This window comes from Pelodiscus sinensis, chromosome 3, assembly GCF_049634645.1.
Source record: "Pelodiscus sinensis isolate JC-2024 chromosome 3, ASM4963464v1, whole genome shotgun sequence".
Classification (NCBI taxonomy): Eukaryota; Metazoa; Chordata; order Testudines; family Trionychidae; genus Pelodiscus; species Pelodiscus sinensis.
In genome coordinates, this window is record NC_134713.1 from 45,360,108 (window position 1) to 45,378,291 (window position 18,184).

At 38.8% G+C, this 18,184-nt stretch overlaps 1 protein-coding gene across 2 annotated transcripts in view; it reads right to left on the bottom strand.

Moving 5' to 3' along the window:
- KHDRBS2 (KH RNA binding domain containing, signal transduction associated 2) overlaps positions 1-18,184 on the bottom strand; it is a 602,985-nt gene that overhangs the window by 157,503 nt on the left and 427,298 nt on the right. For both annotated transcript variants that reach the window (XR_012902558.1, XM_014575134.3), the window contains exon 6: positions 16,934-17,129. Coding sequence is in view for 1 of the 2 variants with exons in the window: in XM_014575134.3 (XP_014430620.1) it covers positions 16,934-17,129 (196 nt within the window). In the remaining variant the exon portion in view is untranslated. The remainder of the gene's footprint in view (positions 1-16,933; positions 17,130-18,184) is intronic.

Here is an 18,184-nt window from a genome sequence, read left to right on the forward strand (position 1 = left end):
GTTCAGACTAGCGCGCTGAGCGGACAAACAGCTAATCAGCTGTTTGTCGGCTCAGCACGGCAGCCATGTAAATGTAAATGAAGCCACGATCATTTAAATCGCGGCTTCATTTGCCTTTGCCAAAACAACAAATCTACATGCCTTACGACAGAGACATGTAGTTTAGACGTACCCCTAGGTGTGGTGTGCTGTCCCACCTACTGACCACTTACAGACAGAAAGAATAAGTTTGCTCTGAGGAAGTTGGCTTTTAGCTCAAACTGTAGATAGGGATGGGGAACATATGGACTGGGGGCCAGACACAACCCTTGGCTTGCTTGGAACCCTGCACCTGAGACTTGGGGCTCCTGCTGTCCCCCCTGCAGGGCTGGAGCAAACAAAATCTACTAGACTGGGCCTCCTAAGGCTCTGGCATGTGAGAAGAAAGTGGGGAGTATCTTTCTCCTTCTCAAGTTTCAGAGGGGTAGCCATGTTAGTTTGTACCTGGAAAAACTTAAATCTTAAAAACAACAAATAGTATTGCAGCACCTTAGTGGGCACAACCCACTTCTTCAGATGAATGGAGTGTGAGGGGTCCAGTTTTCAAATAAATAGCACAGAGAGAGTAGAGGGTAGAGGGAAGAGGAGAAAAAAGAATACAAGAAAAGGGGAAAGAAATTGTCAGTTAGTGTCCACACTAAATGAAGCTGATAAGAATACTGGCTGCCTCAGTATTCCTACTCAAGGCTGTTGTTGGGGTTTTTTTTAGTGAGATTTTTCTGTGGGACAGCAGCCCCGATCCAAAAGGTTTCCCACCCCTGTTGTAGAGTCTCATACACTAAGCTCCAGAGATCCCAGGTTTGTTTCTGCCTGCTGGCATTTCACAGACACATAAAAAGACAAAATTGTTTGCCAAAGTGCTTATTTTTTTATTTTTTTAGAAATATATATAAAAGGAGAGGAAGAATGCATATAACAAAAAAGCAAGACATTGCATGCTGGCTATTGGTTCTGTTTTGTATTTAATACTAATTTATTGTTTTATGACAAGTATAAGGGCTGCTGGGGAGTGTGTGGGTGTTGTACTGGGAGATTTGTCTTGATTTGTGTGAGTGGTAAATAATATGTATTTAATGTGATGAGGACTATTGTATGTTTGGGGTTACTGTATGTGCTGGTTGTATTGATTTGTGTGTGGGTTGTGCTTGGAGAGTTTGTATTGAGTTGTACCGGTGTTGAATCAAGCTTTGAAGAACTGTAGCAGCTGGGCCAAGTAATCTGCCATCTGTGCAGACTCCCTCATATCACTGACTCATTATGTCCAAGGAAATTTGTACATGGAAATAAGCTGTAGATTGAAGGTGGTAAATGGTGTCATTACCTCTGATACTTGGCATAGATACATCTAGGACACTTGGAATAGTTAGACACATATCTTACTGTTTTAATGTATGTGTACATAGTCATTATTCTAGAGAAATTTGAATGGGAAGCAAGTAGTGGTTTTACAGACCAACTCTGGGGAGGTATTACTGCTGTAGAAGTTGGCATGGAAGAAAGTGCAAAAAGACTTTTGAGCAGAATTAGATTAGCAGTGAAATAGTCGAGGTCAGTAATCCTCCCTTCCCCCTGCCCTTGACTCCTAGATTCAGAGGCAACATCTAGTTTTCAGAAGTGCTTAGTTTTAATTATTTTTTCCAGATATATAATATGAGGCTGTTTTTTGGAGGATTTCACTTGCATTGAAGGTTAAGTCCCTTTGGTGATCCATACTTTGGCTAAACCACACAACCATAACTTCAGGTGGGCATTCCTTTTACCTTACATTAGGACTTCTGATTTTTAAAACCTTAGATAAATTTTAAGTATAAACAGGAGCTAAATTATTGTGTTACTCTCATTATTGTCTTTCTAAAGCCCAGCTTTCTGATAAATTACCAGTGGCTGGCTTCTAATCAGACAGGCAGACTATCAAATTACAGCTGTATTCCTTTGTATTTAGTTGTATATAGTTTTGTTACATGTACTCAGAAATATTGTTTTTCAGACTACCATATTAATATCCCATTTTAGAGACTTTATTTTCCAGTTTTCTCTAGTCACCATACTGAGTCAAAACATTATAAACTTTTATAGACACTTAAAACTTTACAAATATATTTGGGTTTGCAAACATTTTAACCACCTACATGTGCAGTTAGCAAAAATGTATTGTTGAGAACATTTTTGTATTGAGAGTATATATTATTATTATATATGTGAGTATCAGTTTTGACCAGACAGATGGTAATTATTATTAACAAATTGTAACATAATTGGTTGAATAAAGAATAATGACTTTGATTTTTCTTTTCTTTTAAATCCATCATTCTCCCATCACAGCCCCTATCCTGCATTATGTAGCATTTGAGTAGGTAGCTGTACTTTCATGGAGCCCACTGAAGTCAGTAGGGTTTTATGTATGTGTACCAATCCAACAGTGCCGATACCATACAGGACTAGGGCCTAACCATTTATTTTCAAAATATGCAGATGACTTATATAGATCTAAAATATATTCTTTTTTTTACGGAGATATAAACTGAATTTTCGAAGAACAATATGCTATTCTTAGAAGTATTAGTGAGATTTCCAAAAATATGAGGAAAAAAATCCATATTAAACTGAAAACTATAGTGAACAAAGAAAACAAAGTTTAAACGAAAAAAGAAGCACAAAATTTAGAGGATTCAATGTTATCCATTAATAAATTATATTAAATACTTACAATACTATCACAATTATAATGTATAAAAGTTTGCACAAGAGAAAAAAATGAATATATTTGCAAAAATAATTTGATCTCAGTATACTGGACAAAGTTTGAAACTCTGAAGTGAAAGGGGATGTACAGTGTGTGAATATTCTCATTCAGCATTAATGTGACTTTAATTCAGTTTAGTTTAATTCATTTCCAAAAAAAATCAGATAAATCAAATTAAATCCACTTTAATATGAATTAAAATATCTTCAGACGGATTTAATGAAGTTTAATTAATCCACTTCAAATTCACACCTTTAGTTAATTCAGATTAATTTTACTGGATGTTCCTGTGTGGGCAAGTCCTAAACATAAAAATTTGAGACTACAAAATTTAGAAGAGTGATAATAGGTTATGGAACCATTGAATTCAAGGTATATGTGTTCTGTTACCTATGTTCAAATCATTAGCCATTTGGTGAGAGTTAGCTAATGGACAAATGTGTTCATCACAGACCCTTATTTGCCATTCTAGAAGAGTTCAAGTACTGAATCAATGCAAAAATTAAAGGCTGCCACTGAAGAACATTGTTAGGAACTTAGTCTGATTTTGTGATTTCTGAATGTCTTCACCTCTTATTTATTTCAGTGCTTAGCACTTTGAAGAATTGGACCCGAATATTAGTAATAATGAAATTAAATTATTTTTGCTGTACCTCTTCTGGGGATAGAGAAAAACTGTTTTCCATGGAAGCCAGTGTAGAACAATTCCTCTGATTGCATTCACTTAGAAAGTGATACATGTTGGACCTCTCTGGTCCAGCACCCTCAGGACCTGACTGATCCTGAATGAGGGGATTTGCCAGACCAGGGAAGGTCCCTCCACTCATGGCCCGTGCTGCCACCATGCTAGGGCTCCAATCTGCCTCCGCTGCTGCCTCAGCCCCCTGCGGCTCTCCAGATGCTGCTGGCCCTGCTGCTGTCAGGGCCAGAGCACCACAGCCAGAGCTCCTCAGCCACTTGGTTCTATAGCTGGGACTGGAGCTTTCTGGCTGCCACTGGAGTTGGGGCTGGAGCTGGAGCCAGAATGGGACTGGGGCCAGAGCTCCGTGGCTGCTGCCAAGCTGGAGCTCCCCGGGCGCTGGGGACAGGGAGCTTCCCTGGGGTCACAACACCCCACCATGCTGCCTGTCCACACACACACAAGGCTCCCGGCTGAGTTGTTGATGCTTCCTACAGTGCTTTTGCCGTACCGCCAGAACTTCCTGTTTCTAGACTCTTTGGACCATGGATGTTGCCAGACCAGGAAGCCCTGGTTAAGGGAGGTACAACCTGTAGTTATCATCAAAATGCTATATATTTGAAATGATATTAGCCATGTCTGAACAATATTAGCCATAGTGAGGGTAGAATCTATTCAAATACTGGACAAGCATCTTCTTATCAGATGAAAGAAGTTCTGTGTGGAGGAAAAATATTTTTCCTCTCTCGTCTTCCCCTTCATTGCTTCAGAGCTATTACCCTGAATCTTCCTCTTTTACTGATTACTCATGTTGCTAAGAGGCCCTCAGGTCAAATCTGAGGTGCTAAGTTTTATAACAAGATCAATTTTCACAACATTTTTACTGCAATTCTAAAAGATACACTAAATCTGAAGCCCTTGTAAAATATAACAGCTCAGATTATTTTAGAAATGAACATACTTGAAAACCATATGAAACTAGTTATCTGACATTGGGTTTACAACATTTCCGGGAATGACACAAATACTTTACAACAAGCAACAGGGAGTGATAGAATGGTGGAAGATAAAACTGAAAAAGATACACCGCATCATCCAGTGCTTCTCCCTGTAAATGCAGGATTGTTCTTGCCTGAACATCTTGTAGTGGTTTGCAGTTTGGATTTAAAAGCCCCAAGAGATGGGATTTCTAACATTCTCTTTCAAATATATAGTATTTATCCTTAATCCTCAGTCTTAATTTCATCCCTTTGCTTCTATATAAAATATAAAATACTGTTGCTATTCTGTCCTATTGAGTAAAATTAGGTAGCACCAGCAAAAGTAGATAGCTTTCTAAATTGTTGGTTACACACACAAACATTAAGAGCTGAGCTCATTAATCATTTAGCAAGATTCTCACCCTGCATAGGGCCTCTGTCAACTACCATTGAACAGTTCCATTTGAAAACAGATTTTTTTGTTAGTATCTACCTGCAACTATGCTCAGTTTAACAGTGTGCTGCCTCACAGACCTACCGTTCAATTAAAAAGTCAGGTGGGGCTTGGAATTAAAATAATCTGTTCCAATCTATCAAAGCTAATCACAGGAGAATGGCTGAGCAGTTTAAACATTCAAGTTTAAAGAACAGCAATAACTCTTAGCTCCTTCTGTACCTGAGGATATAGTACATACATAATCGAAATTGCCTAATCTACTTTTTGCTCTTTCTCTATATTTGTAAAGTATCAAACATTTTGAGTATCGTCTGAAAGTGAAAAAATGCATCAGTAGGAATGGTACAAGGTTGATAAACAGAAAATATAAATAACTGTCAAAAGCTGAATAGGAGAACCAATAAAGTTCTCTTGATGAAGCCTTTTATTCCTTAACATACATTTTTCTCAAATACTTTATATTTCTGCTTTTTTGAGAAAAAGATACTCTATAACCCTGAGCATGCAAGCTCATATATTACTCATATAATACCACATTGTTGGCATATAAGGGTCTTTCCAAATGGAATAACGGGTAGGATCAGAGCATACATATGACATAGATTAAGACAGATAGCTGTGCATACATCTATGTCAATATATATGGATATATTCACAGATCTTGACTCCCAAACACTGGTGTGTGTGTGTGTGTGTGTGTGTGTGTGTGTGTGTGTGTGTGTGTGTGTGTGTGTGTTGGGGGAAAGATGGTGAGTCTGAACATTCAAACAATATTAGAAACTTTAAGCCTGTTTTGCATGTCAGAAAATTTTTACCATACTGTTGGCACAGTGAAAGGGATATCTGCACTCACAGTAGTAATGCAATTTACCCATCTTTTTATGTGTTAGCGTAACTACCTGTAGGCAGAATCGAATCTAGGCTCTCTGTAGCTTAGTTCAAGAGCCTCTACAGCTTGAGGTATAAAGCCATCTGACTCTCAGTTTAGGCTGTAGAATTCACTCATTCTCATCTCTCACTCTAAGGGTATGTCTACACTAGCCCCTTAGATCAATCTAGGGAGGCTAATGAGGGTGACCAGAATTGCAAATCAAGCCTGAGATTTAAATATCCCGTGCTTGATTTTCATGTTCCCAGCCGGTCGCCACTTTAGAAATTGACTAGCTCGATTTAAACCCCCAATTCGAATTAGGTGGTAAACCTCATTGCAGGATGAATACCATCTAATTCGATTTAGGGCTTTAAATCAGAATCCCCTTTCACTGCCGCTTGTAGACGCGGGCAGTTACTTCAGGCTAGTCAATTTCTAAAATGCCGACCAGCTGGGAACATGCAAATCAAGCGTGGGATATTTAAATCCCAGGCTTGATTTGCAATTCTGGTCATCCTCATTAGCCTCCCTAGATCGATCTAGGGGGCTAATGTAGACATACCCTAAGGGTGTATCTACACACCAAAGTTATTTTGGAATAGCGGTGGTTATTCTGAAATAACTATGCAAGCATCTACACAGCAATTCTGTTATTTCGAACTAATTTTGAAATAACGGATGGCTTATTCCAACTTCGGTAAACCTGATTCTATGAAGAATAATGCCTATTCCAAAATAGCTATTTTGAAATAAGGCATGTATAGATGTTCCACTGTTGCTATTTTGAAATAGCCCCTCTCCGAAGCCATTCTAAGTTATTCCTCCTGGGGCTCTACATTGAGATAACCTGTCTACATCAAGGAAGGCCTGCCTTGGACTACTTTTGAGGCTTCTCTGCAGTGTAGATGTGCTATTTCAAAATAAGCTATTTTGGAATAACTACTCTGGAATAGCTTATTCTGAAATAACTGTGCAGTGTAGACGTAGCCTAAGTGGCCTACGTGCCAGCATACACACAGAGAACCACACGGTTACACAAGGCTATCTTTTAAATGCAACTGAATCCCACAGCGGCAAATGCATGGCATTTATTCAGGGAGAAAAGTGACTACTGAACAAATACTATAGTTATCAGGCCTTTTATTGGACCAAATATTCTTTCCTCTCTTTTGATTAGCCTGAGTGACCATTATGTTCATTTTTAGAGGCAATTGGTTGAGAGGCCTGTCAGCACTTGCCTTAATCAAACAATGAAGTAAATGTGCATTCTGTAACACCATTCCCTTCAATATATACTGGTAATTGGTTAAAATGGTGTTTGATACATAAGAAGCTTTTCCAGAGTTGTTAGATGACAAGAAATCATCAACAAAATTCAGTGCCAAAGATACTCATACATCTATAAATGATGAGGACATACTGTAAAAGGAAACAAACTTTAATATATAAAACATCCAATTTCCTTAGATTTCTATATACTTACAGTGCTCTATTAAAGAGCAATAAATCCTCTAATCATTAGGATTTCTGAACTCCAATTTATGCTGTGTTAGAGAAGTGCATATGTTAATCTACAATAAATATGTATCAATGTGATTGTATAATATACTAGAACCTCACTTAAACTGCACTTTAATGAACTGCAAACTTGCTCTGAAAATTGACATTTATTTTGGGCTATGCTGAGGTTTGCGCAAAAACCGTTGGAGCGTCCACACCTCAAGCATGTTTTTGCACAAGAAAATCAGCAGAACAGAGGACTTTTGCTGGTAGAGTTATTCTTCTCCCCATGAGGAATAACTCCTTTTTGTGCTACAGCATTTGTGCAAAAAGGCATGCGTGGATGCTCCGGAGGGGGTTTTGTGCAAAAAACCCATGTCAGAAAGCACAGGTGCTCTGATGGTCATTCCATGAATGGACATCAGAACTTTCTTAAAAAGAGTGTCAATGCAATGTAGACATTTTCTTGTGCAAAAGCACATTGATTTTGCGATGCGCTTTGAGGTCTAGACGCGCTTTTGTGCAATAAGTCTTCCGCAAAAGGCTTCTTGAGCAAAAACTCTGCAGTGTGTACAAAGCCTTGGAGTTCACTGAAGCACACGCCAAAAAGATTCTGTTGACGTTCTGGTATCAGGACTGGTGATGGTGACATAAAGCTCCTGTGATGGGACTACTCCCTCCCGTAGAACTCTATAACGACCTGAAATAGGACTAAGGGACTGATAACTGGCTGGTGATGCTACTATTCACTAGTCTGTGAGCATTAGCACTCTACACTGGGTTTCCTTCATCACTAAATTAATGAGGTTCTACTATTGGTGTCTGCGCATTAATCTGGATGGACCATAAACTCTTGAAAAGTAACAGAGAGGTAGTCGTGTTAGTCTGATCATGGTAAAACAAAAAAAGCAGTCATGTAGCATTTTAAAGACTAACAAGATAGTTTATTAAGTGATAAACTTTCGTAGGACAGACCCACTTTTTCATATCATATTTTGAAAGTGAAAGTGAATATACTTTCAGAATATGATCGGAAGAAGTGGGTCTGCCCCACACCTAATAAACCACCTTAAACTCTTACAGTTCAAAATTATTTTAGCATTTTTCAATGCCTCCACGTGGTCTAAAACTGAATGAAAAATTCAAAATGTTGTAAGAAACACAATTTGTATGATTTTTCATCCCTATTAAAATCATGCACAAATGGAACACGCCAAAGAAAGCTTGTTCACAACAGCATTAGAATTCCCTGAAGCTTGTTCACAATAGCATTACAATTCCCTGAACAAAGTTCAGATAAAGTTTGAAATGAACATTTTTGGACCATCTAAACTTTCTTAAGTACTGTATTTTAAAAAGTGGAAAAGTGGCTGGGTCAAAATCGTGATAGCATTTAACAGTCCCCCTCCCCCCAATAGCTTTCTATAAAGGCTAATTACTATTTGGTGAATTGCTAAGTGATCAGTTGTTTGAAAACTATAGGATATTGAAGAACTATTTTTGTTCAAAACATCCTTATTAGCTATTTTTATTGTGTTTTGGTCATCAAATGGTACATTATTTATGTAAAAGGATAGTATGTATGTTTTTATACAGGATCTCTATGTATATAAAGACATATAGTATGAATATTTAAGGGCTAAATGAAGGCCAAATATTCTGTTGAGAGTTACCCTTCATTTAGATCTCTGTACAAGAATATAAATATTTATTAGGCTGTTGCTGTATTAGCACTTGCATAGCAACACTATCTATAAGGCTGTATCAGCATTTTCTTTTAAATTCTGCATGGCAGGAGAAAAAATGAAATCCTTGAGCTAAAAATATGGCATCTAATGTCTCATTCAGGAAGGATATTCATTTTGAAAAAAATATGGGTGGAAACAGTTAGACTTTCACTTCTAAAATATTTCTGTTTTCTTGTGGCCAGGAGGTAGACATTTTATTATTATATAATTAGCAGACTTAGCTGGTGTTGCCTGGGTCCTTCAGAGCAGGGCCTGGGGAGGGCATGAGAGTGAGAGTTGGGGGGTGAGGAGGGCCTCAGGGGAACATTTTCTCTCTCCCCCAGTTCCCCCACTGACCACAGGCTCATTCTTTCCCCCTGGAGGAGCCCCCCTACCCACCTGGGGACTGTTATCTCCTCTTCCCAGCCCTCTCCAGCCTGCCTGTCTCCCTCCCAGATCTTACCAGCCCACCAGAGGCCTGTTGTCTCCCCAAATCAGACATTTCCCAGGAGGGAGGGTTCTTTTCTCTCCCCCCTCCAGTGGTGCAGCCAATGGCCAGGTGGGGGGAAAGGCTTGGGGTGGAGGGGGGATACTTACCCAGTCTGGTGGCAGTCTAGATGGCAGAGCTCCAGCTCTGCTGGCCATTCCTTTGCCCCCAGTAGTCACTCTGCAGATTAACTCTCTCCTGTGGGTTGTTGTCCCTAGTAGGCACTCTCATATCACATCCCTCTAAGCAGTAGCCCCTCCCTTTGCATGTTATGGAAAACAGTCCCTTTCCTGGGGCTTCCCTGACTTTGTTTTACACTAGAAGAAGTAGAAGAAGCTGCATATCAAATTTGGTGACCCATGCTCTTTAGGAGGAGTTCTTGAACAAATGGATATGCAGACAGACACATAGACAAATATATAGAGAGATGTTTTGACTGGAGATTTTTTTATGAATAATAATTTGTAAGTTATGCTTACAAATAATCATTAGACTCAAACAAAGAAATTCACTGAAAGAAGTCTATTTGAAAAAGGAAATTAAGTCTGTGACAAATTCATGAATGTGAAGATTCATAGACTCATAGAATCCCAGGGCTGGGAGATCTCAGGAGGTCATCGAGTCCAGCCTGCTGACCAAAGCAGGATTAATCTTAACTAAATCATTCCAGCCAGGACTTTATCAAGCCAGAACTTTAAAAACTGTAGGGGTGGAGATTTTACCATCTCTGTAGGTAAGCCATTCCAGTGCTTCACCACCCTCCTAATGAAATAGTTTTTCCTAATTTCCAAACCAGATGTCCCCCATTGTAACTTGAGACCATTGCTCCTTGTTCTACCATCCATTACTACTGAGAACAGCCTCTCTCCAACCTCTTTGGAACCTCCCTTCAGGAAGTTTAAGGCTGCTATCAAATACCCCCTCACTCTTGTATTCTGCAGACTAAATAAACCCAAATCCCTCAGCTTCTCCTCGTAGGTCATATGCTTCAAGCCCCTAATTACTTTGGTTATCCTCGTCTGGACGCTCTCTAATGCGTCCATATCCTTTCTATACTGGAGAGCCCCAAACTGGATGCAATACACCAGATGTAGCCTCACCAGTGAAGAATAAAGGAGAATAATCACTTCTCTAGATCTGCTGGCAATGCTCTTACTAATGCACCGTAATAGGCCACACTGTTGATTTATATCCAGGTTCTCATCCACTGTAATCCCCAGCTCCTTTTCTGCTGAACTGCCACTTAGCCAGCTGGTCCCCAGACTTGTAACAATACTTGGGATTCTTCCATCCCAAGTGAAGGATTCTGCACTTGTTCTTGTTGAACCTCATCAGATTTCTTTTGGCCCAATCCTTCAATTCGTCAAGGTCACTCTAGACCCTATCCCTACCCTCTGACTTATCTCCCTCTCCTCTTATCTTAGTGTCATCCACAAACTTGCTGAGGGTGAAATCCATTCCCTCATTCAGGTCATTAATAAAGATGTTGAACAAAACTGGCTGAAGAACCGATCCTTGGATTCAGGCATATGTATTCAAGTTAACTGACACCTTACTCTAGGAGCAGCCCAGTTGGATTACATTAATAGCATAAGAGCGTGATTGTTAGCCTGGGATTGAATTTGGGGGTTAACTTTTGATACCCATATATCCTTACTAATATGTGTGAACAAAGACACTGTGTGTTACATCTGCGCTCAAGCAGATGGATGAAAAGGGATAAGGGATAGAGCTAAAATGTTACAGGATATGGTGGGAGTATAATATTTAAGCATATACTGGAAGGCTGCCTGGCTCTCTCTCAAGTCAAGCAACCAGTTAGGAGGGGTAAGGTAGGATTGGAGGGAAAGATATTTGGAACACTAAAAGACAAAGAAATGCCTGGCCTTGGCCAGAATACATTCCTTGCCCTATCCATAAGATATAAAATAGGTGGCATCAAGCCCCTTAACTCACAATCCTCAGGAAGAGAACATGACCATAAGTTGTAAGGACTGGAACAAGGAACATGCACTATAAGCATATTTGGGCATGCAAAGAAGAAGAGGGGAATAGAGAATGGGAACACTGGGAAAAGGCTCTGCAACATGAGAGCTGTGGCTTCCTTGAAACTAACTCCAATAAACATTGCATTGCATGCACTTTGGACTTCTGGTCTTCTGCTTTCCGTCTATGTGACAAAAACCATGAGAAAAGTGAGCAGAACCTCCTAACAGGTATTCTGTGTAATAAGGAAATTGGAATCTCATCCTAAAACAGGACATTGCAGTATAAATCTCTAAAACTGCAAGTTCTTAGACACTGGTGGCTCACTGAAAGTTGAACATTTCCTTTCTTTCTTAATTCTATTTTTAAGTGTGCTTGTTTGTTCATTTGTTTGATGTGAATGTATCTGTTTATGTCAGTCAGCCACATTTTCATTTCTCCTAGTATGACTATAACAAACAAAATTTTTAGCTTAATCGCTATACTTCCATAAAACTATCTTTTATAATGTTCTTCTAAAGTCAACTGATAGTCTTCCTGATAATATAATCATGATGCTGTTTATTGCTATTACTGTAAAATACATTTTGATTTTTCCAATCACAGCAGATATTAGTTGAATATAGTTTAGCTCTTTAAGTGACTTGGGGATAATAGCCAATCAATCAAATTTAATCAATAGGCTAGTCAACGATGCAGATTTCCTCATCTAAAATTTCAGCTTTATACAAACAATCTTTGGTTTCAGCAGATTTTTCATCATTTTAACAGCCAGAATGGACACAGAAAACAAATGTTCTTTAAGCACCTTAGTCCAGAATTGGTAAAAATAAATTCACACATAGGTATAATTGTGTTCAATCTTTACATGCACATGATTTGAAATATTTCTCCTCAATTGTCTTGGCCTCACTTTTCACAAAATCCATTGGGAATGTTGCAATTTACTTCAAAAGTGGGCAAGGTCAGGCATCAATAGAATCATTTAAAGTATCGGTTAAGGCACTAGGTTGGACAGAAATATTTAATGAAGCAAAAACCTTTATACTCAGTTTCTAGACACACTCTAGTTTGAGACATACAGTTATTTCAAAACCATAAAGCCTTTAACTTAAATATTAAGTAAAAGCCTCCACAAGCAGAGTTTGAGAATCACAGTCACATAAAAATATTAGCTATTCTTTTAAAAAATGTTAAAATGCGACAGTGTATCCCCTATTGTTAGGCTATTTGTTGCCTGTGCTGCTAGTGAATGAACAGTAGTATATTTGTTCCAGTTTGTTTGAAAACTATTGAACTACATAATTAACCATTAAAGACTAGAGTAAACAGCTGAATGTGACATTTGCTTTCTTTCATTTTAACTAGTTTAAAATGTGCATCACAGTGGAAGAACAGCATGACATTAAAAGCATAACCTATCTCATTCCCTGTGGTTCTTATTAAGGACTTTCAGAGAAAAACTATTTTACAGTCACTCCAAAAGATAAACAAGCTCTATCTTTTGAAGTTATTAAGAGAAATGTTCAGCTAATATTGACACTGAAAACTACTCTTTAACCTTGGACACTTTTGGTCCAAATGAAGCTCATGTAGGTGACCATGCTAAGGAATAAATTGCTTTCATCCATTCGTTAGGTACATGTGAAGAGCCTTACATGAGATATGTTTATTGTTTGAAAAGAGAGTCTGATGTTCCACCATCTGATCCTTAAGTAGAGTGGAAATGTGGTAGAGTAAATTAATGTTGTGCTTTCATTTCAGCTGAAATGGTGCATTAAGGACATGATCGAACATACACTGAAGTTAGTGGAAAAATTTTCACTGGCTTCAGTGGGCACTGAATCAGGTTTTACGTATTGCAGACTCTTTCCTGTTTAGTCCAAGAATGGAAATTCAAATCAAACTTAGATACATTAGGATACATTTAAGTCAGGGATGTATTCAGCTTTTAAATGGAAATTGGCCAATGCTTCTGGCTTTTGTAGGGGAAAATGATGAAGCAAGTCTAATCTCATTCTAGATGTCAGTAAGAGATTGATCATAGCTCTTCACAATAAAGAACAGCCAACATCTGCTGAGTGAAGCACAACTAATACCACAGCCTACATGACTTCTGAGTCAGGGGAGATAAAAGGCAGCTTCATAGTCAAATGCCTTTCACAATGTGACTCAAAGTCAAGTATGAGTAGCTTCCACAAGTCTCATCCTGGGTTTAAAATATTGTAAGATTGTTAATTTTACCATTATATTTCAGGCAGATGATAAAAAGTGAAGACTTGACCAAGCAATCTTAGCTGTCTTAATGAAAAAATGACAGGAATGGAATCCTCTCTCACAGGTTTTATCAATAAAGATGATGCTGGACAACTGAAGTACTCAACTGAAGAGCTCGTTTTTATTTGCCATCTGCAACAGGGTCACACTATGAAAAATATTGTAAGAGGTTGGGACAGATTGCTGAGCAACAGCAACTGATCCAGCACTCTGATCATTACAACATCAATTAGTTGCCCCAGTCATATGTAAGTATAGAAATGATGCCAAATTAATAGACTGAAGATGGGAGATGGATCTGTGTCAGGATAATGTCTGTTCTATAGCTAGACAGACTCTTGGTACATGGATATCCATTTGTCCTTATTCCCCCCCACCCCTTGGTTCTTCAGATGTGACCAGGATTGTCTGTTGAAAATGTACAGAAAGAAAGACACATATGCCTTGAATACAGTCCTGAGTTCTAGAATGATTGCAAGGCCTCTGCATTTTAGAGCTTAAGACTTGCTCTATGAGATTGCTTATATGATCCCCACTCCACCTGAAGGCTGAGGCTTCTGTTAGTATGGTTCTTGAGTATGAATTGGGATTGCCTGGGTCTCTTTTTGGACATCTGCTTGGTTCCTTCCACCAATCCAGTGACTAGAAGACTGAAAGAAGGGAACACCATCTTATCCAGATGGTATTTGGCTGGGCAGTAGATCAAGGACTGCCAGGCCTGAAGTTGCTGAAAGAAAAGCCTTGCCTGTGGGTTAATGAACCCGCAAGCTGCCATAAGACCCAAGAGCTAAAGTCAGGATTTGGCTTTCATCAAAGAGTATGTCTGTCTTTCATAATCTACAGTGACCTCATGGCATCTCCTGAGTTCTTGTGGCTACAAAGTCTGTGAAGAGAAAGATCATGTACAGGCTACACTTGTCACTTCAACATTTTCCAACTGTAGCAGGATTTTCTTATTTAATGATGCATTAATGCCTGTGCATAAAGATTTTTAAATGCAAAGACCATTGCTTAGATGCAATCTCACACTCCCAGTTGCTGAAGCTGTAGATCACTGCAGTGGATAGCCACTGATGTCTGTTGTGCCTTGTCAAGCCTTATGCATCTTACAATATCTTGTTGCAGTGCTTTTCTTGCCCTTCACCCAAAAGGACAAAGTGGACTTAGTAGGCTGGAAAAAGACACAGTTACCCTTTAATTGGTTTAGCCCACAAATGAAAGCAGTGTCCCGAGTTGTGGCTGCTGCTACAAACAGGGGAGCCGACAAACTTGCCAGGCTCCTGAGCAAGGTGGGAGATGTGGTGCAGCACTCCTGGAAGGGGTGGGGCCTTGAGCAGAAGGGGTGAGGCTGAAACAGCCAGCCCTCCACACTGCCCAGAGCATGCTGCATCACATTTTGGTGGTGATTTAAAAGGCATGGGGCTTCAGAAGCTTCTGCTTCTGTGGTAGTGGCAGCAGCAGCTGAGAGAACCAGGCCCTTTTGTATTATGAGGAAACTGCCCCCTTTACTGCCATCCTTCCATCCACCCCCGCGCACTTATTGGTGAGCCTGGCAGCAAATAAGCAGCTACTTGCAGCCATAGGTGAAAGCTGGATGGAAAAAGAGGACCAATGAAAATACTACTCAAATAGTGCAATTATCCTGACTTCTGGCTTGGTCCTACCTCTCTTTCTAGATCCCATACTCTGTCCTTTATATCCTCACCAGAATGCACAAGGAGAAGATGGACACATGCCTATCCCTATTAGACAGTGCTGTCTAGAAAATTCTCCAGTGTGTTCATTGGATATGCTCTCACACGCTGTGGAATATGTACAAATACTAGGACACACTCATTTCTCACTTTTAAAACAATACCATAGTCTTTCATCATGACTGATGGACTGTGGCATATCAGGACTCTACAAATGCATGTTGTTGATATGCTTGTAAACCATTTTGACAGCATTTCCTGCCTCTGATTTCAGAGGTAGCCATGTTAGTCTGTTTCAGCAAAAAACAACAGAGTCCAGTGGCACCTTAAAGACAATTTCGTGAGATTACAAAACCTTATGTTATAATAAAATGGTCTGACTTTAGAGATTTTCTATTTTCTAAATTCCATATAAACTATTTTCTTATCATTTCACCTACTGATACTTCTTATCATGGGTTGGGAATGTACATAAACCATTTTTTAATTTTTGTAGTTTAAAAAAATCAGACATTGTATTTGATAATACTTTCCTTCTTTTTGATTGATTGTTGTTATAGTGATAGTTTCAGGAAGGAACATTATCAAGGATCATTTTAAAGACCTTAAGTTTACAGTATAATTGTTTTCAGTACCTTGTTAAATATGTATTATGACCTTAGTTTGCATGCTGATTATTTGAAAATAGATTTGTCCTCCTTGTAACTCTTATTTTTAATACAAATAAAAATCAATAAACTATATGATGAAAGAACAGTAATTCAAAGCATTGAAAAGCACACACAAATTGCCATTTTTTCCACCACAATGCAGCCTTCTATTATATAAGAACTAACTTACAGAAAGTAATGTCTTTTATTTTTCATATGCTTTGTGGAATAAATATATTGGTCTTTTGTTATGCACCCAGCTATATTTTCAACTATATTTCTTTTTCATATTTCTGAAAATCAGCACACGTATTTTGAGTGGTATAACAAGCATCACACATTTTAAAAATGTCAATAATTCCTAATTTTTTTATATATGTAAAATCTTATAAAAAGGCAGAAGCAGCTCAACAAGACAAATGACTGCATTTGACTCCTAAGTCAAATTAAATATCTGGTCAACACTGCATATCAGTCTTCCCAAAACATGAACCCAATTTTCTTGAAAATATTAAAGAAATAATTTTGTATTATTTTCCCTAGCTCTATTCATTTATATTAAACTATTTGAAAGACATATGAACCATGAAAATATAAAGATAATTGAGATAACTCGGCCCACTCCTAACCAAAGCTAATACTTGTAAAATTAAAAGATATTATCAAATGATTCCAGTCTTTTAAATCACAGTTTTGCATGCATAGTGTATATCAACAAGTGAAAGATATGTGTTTCAAAGTAGGCATTTATTAGACCTACGCAGAATCCTCAAATACAGAGGTACCTCCAAGTTGCCAAAGAATTTTGGCTTATATCAACTATCAAAACATATATTTACTTACATATTCTTCATAGGCCTCATGTGTTGGAGGAGGGGGTGGTCTGTAACCTGGGACTGCTGGAGTTCCCCTTGCTCGAGGGGTGGGAACTCCCCTTGCTACAGGGGGAACTGGAAGTGCTCCACGTGTTGCTGGTGTCCCTCTAGGTGTTTGGGCACCTCTCCCAGGTAGTGGAGGAGGAATCGCACCACCACGTCCTCTAAGAGAAACAAATATGAGAAATTAATATACTGACATATGCTTGAGGTGAGGACATAATTATTATCTACTCTTACAGGCTCTCATTCTCTTATCATAAAAACAAAAGACAGGACTATGCAACACTTTAAAGACTAACAAGATGGTTTATTAGGAGATGAGTTTTCGTGGGCCAGACCCACTTCCTCAGATCAAATAACAAGGCCTTATCTCTAGCCTTATTCTGGCCTGCATATTTATACCTGCCTCTGGACATTTCCGCTACATGCATCTGACTAAGTGGGTCTTTGCCCATGAAAGCTTATGCTCCAGTACATCTGTTAGTCTATAAGGTGCCACAGGACTCCTTATCGCTTTGGAAAACTGTGGTTTAAGTTGAGAATGTCTACACTACAACACAATCATCAGGTTACAGGAACTCAAGTCAGTGAACCCTGGATTTGAGAATTTAGGGCTTGAGTATCTGCACTGATTGCCATCTCTAGGGTTAAGAATTGTTTAACCCAGCCCCAAACACAGTCCTCCAGCAAGCACCCTGCAGCACACAAACCTGGGTCCAATCAACCATAATTTGGCTGCTCTAGTCTTTTGCTTGTGGTGGAGTGTAGGTCCAGGTCTCTCTCCCCAGTATTCTTTTCTAGTCAGTGATTTCCCATTTTTTATATGTAACTAGTCTTCCCATTCCTCTTTTCTCCGAACTAAACAAACCCATTTTTTCAACCTTTCTTCATAGATCATGTTTTCTACGTATTCATTTTTGTTCATCTCCTCTGCGCTTTTTCCACTTTGTTCACATATTTCCTGAAATGTGACACCCAGCACTGCGCACAATAATCGAGTTGAGGCTTCATCAGTGTAGAGTTGAGTGCAAGAATTATTTCTCATGTTTTGCTTATAATGCACCTACTAATGCATCTCAGAATGATGTTTGCTTTTTTTTTTTTTGCAGTGGCAGAACTATATTGATTCATATTTAGCTGGTGATCCACTATGATCCTCAGGTCCCTTTCCATAGTATTCCTTTCTAGTCTGTCATGTCCTATTTTGTGTATGTGT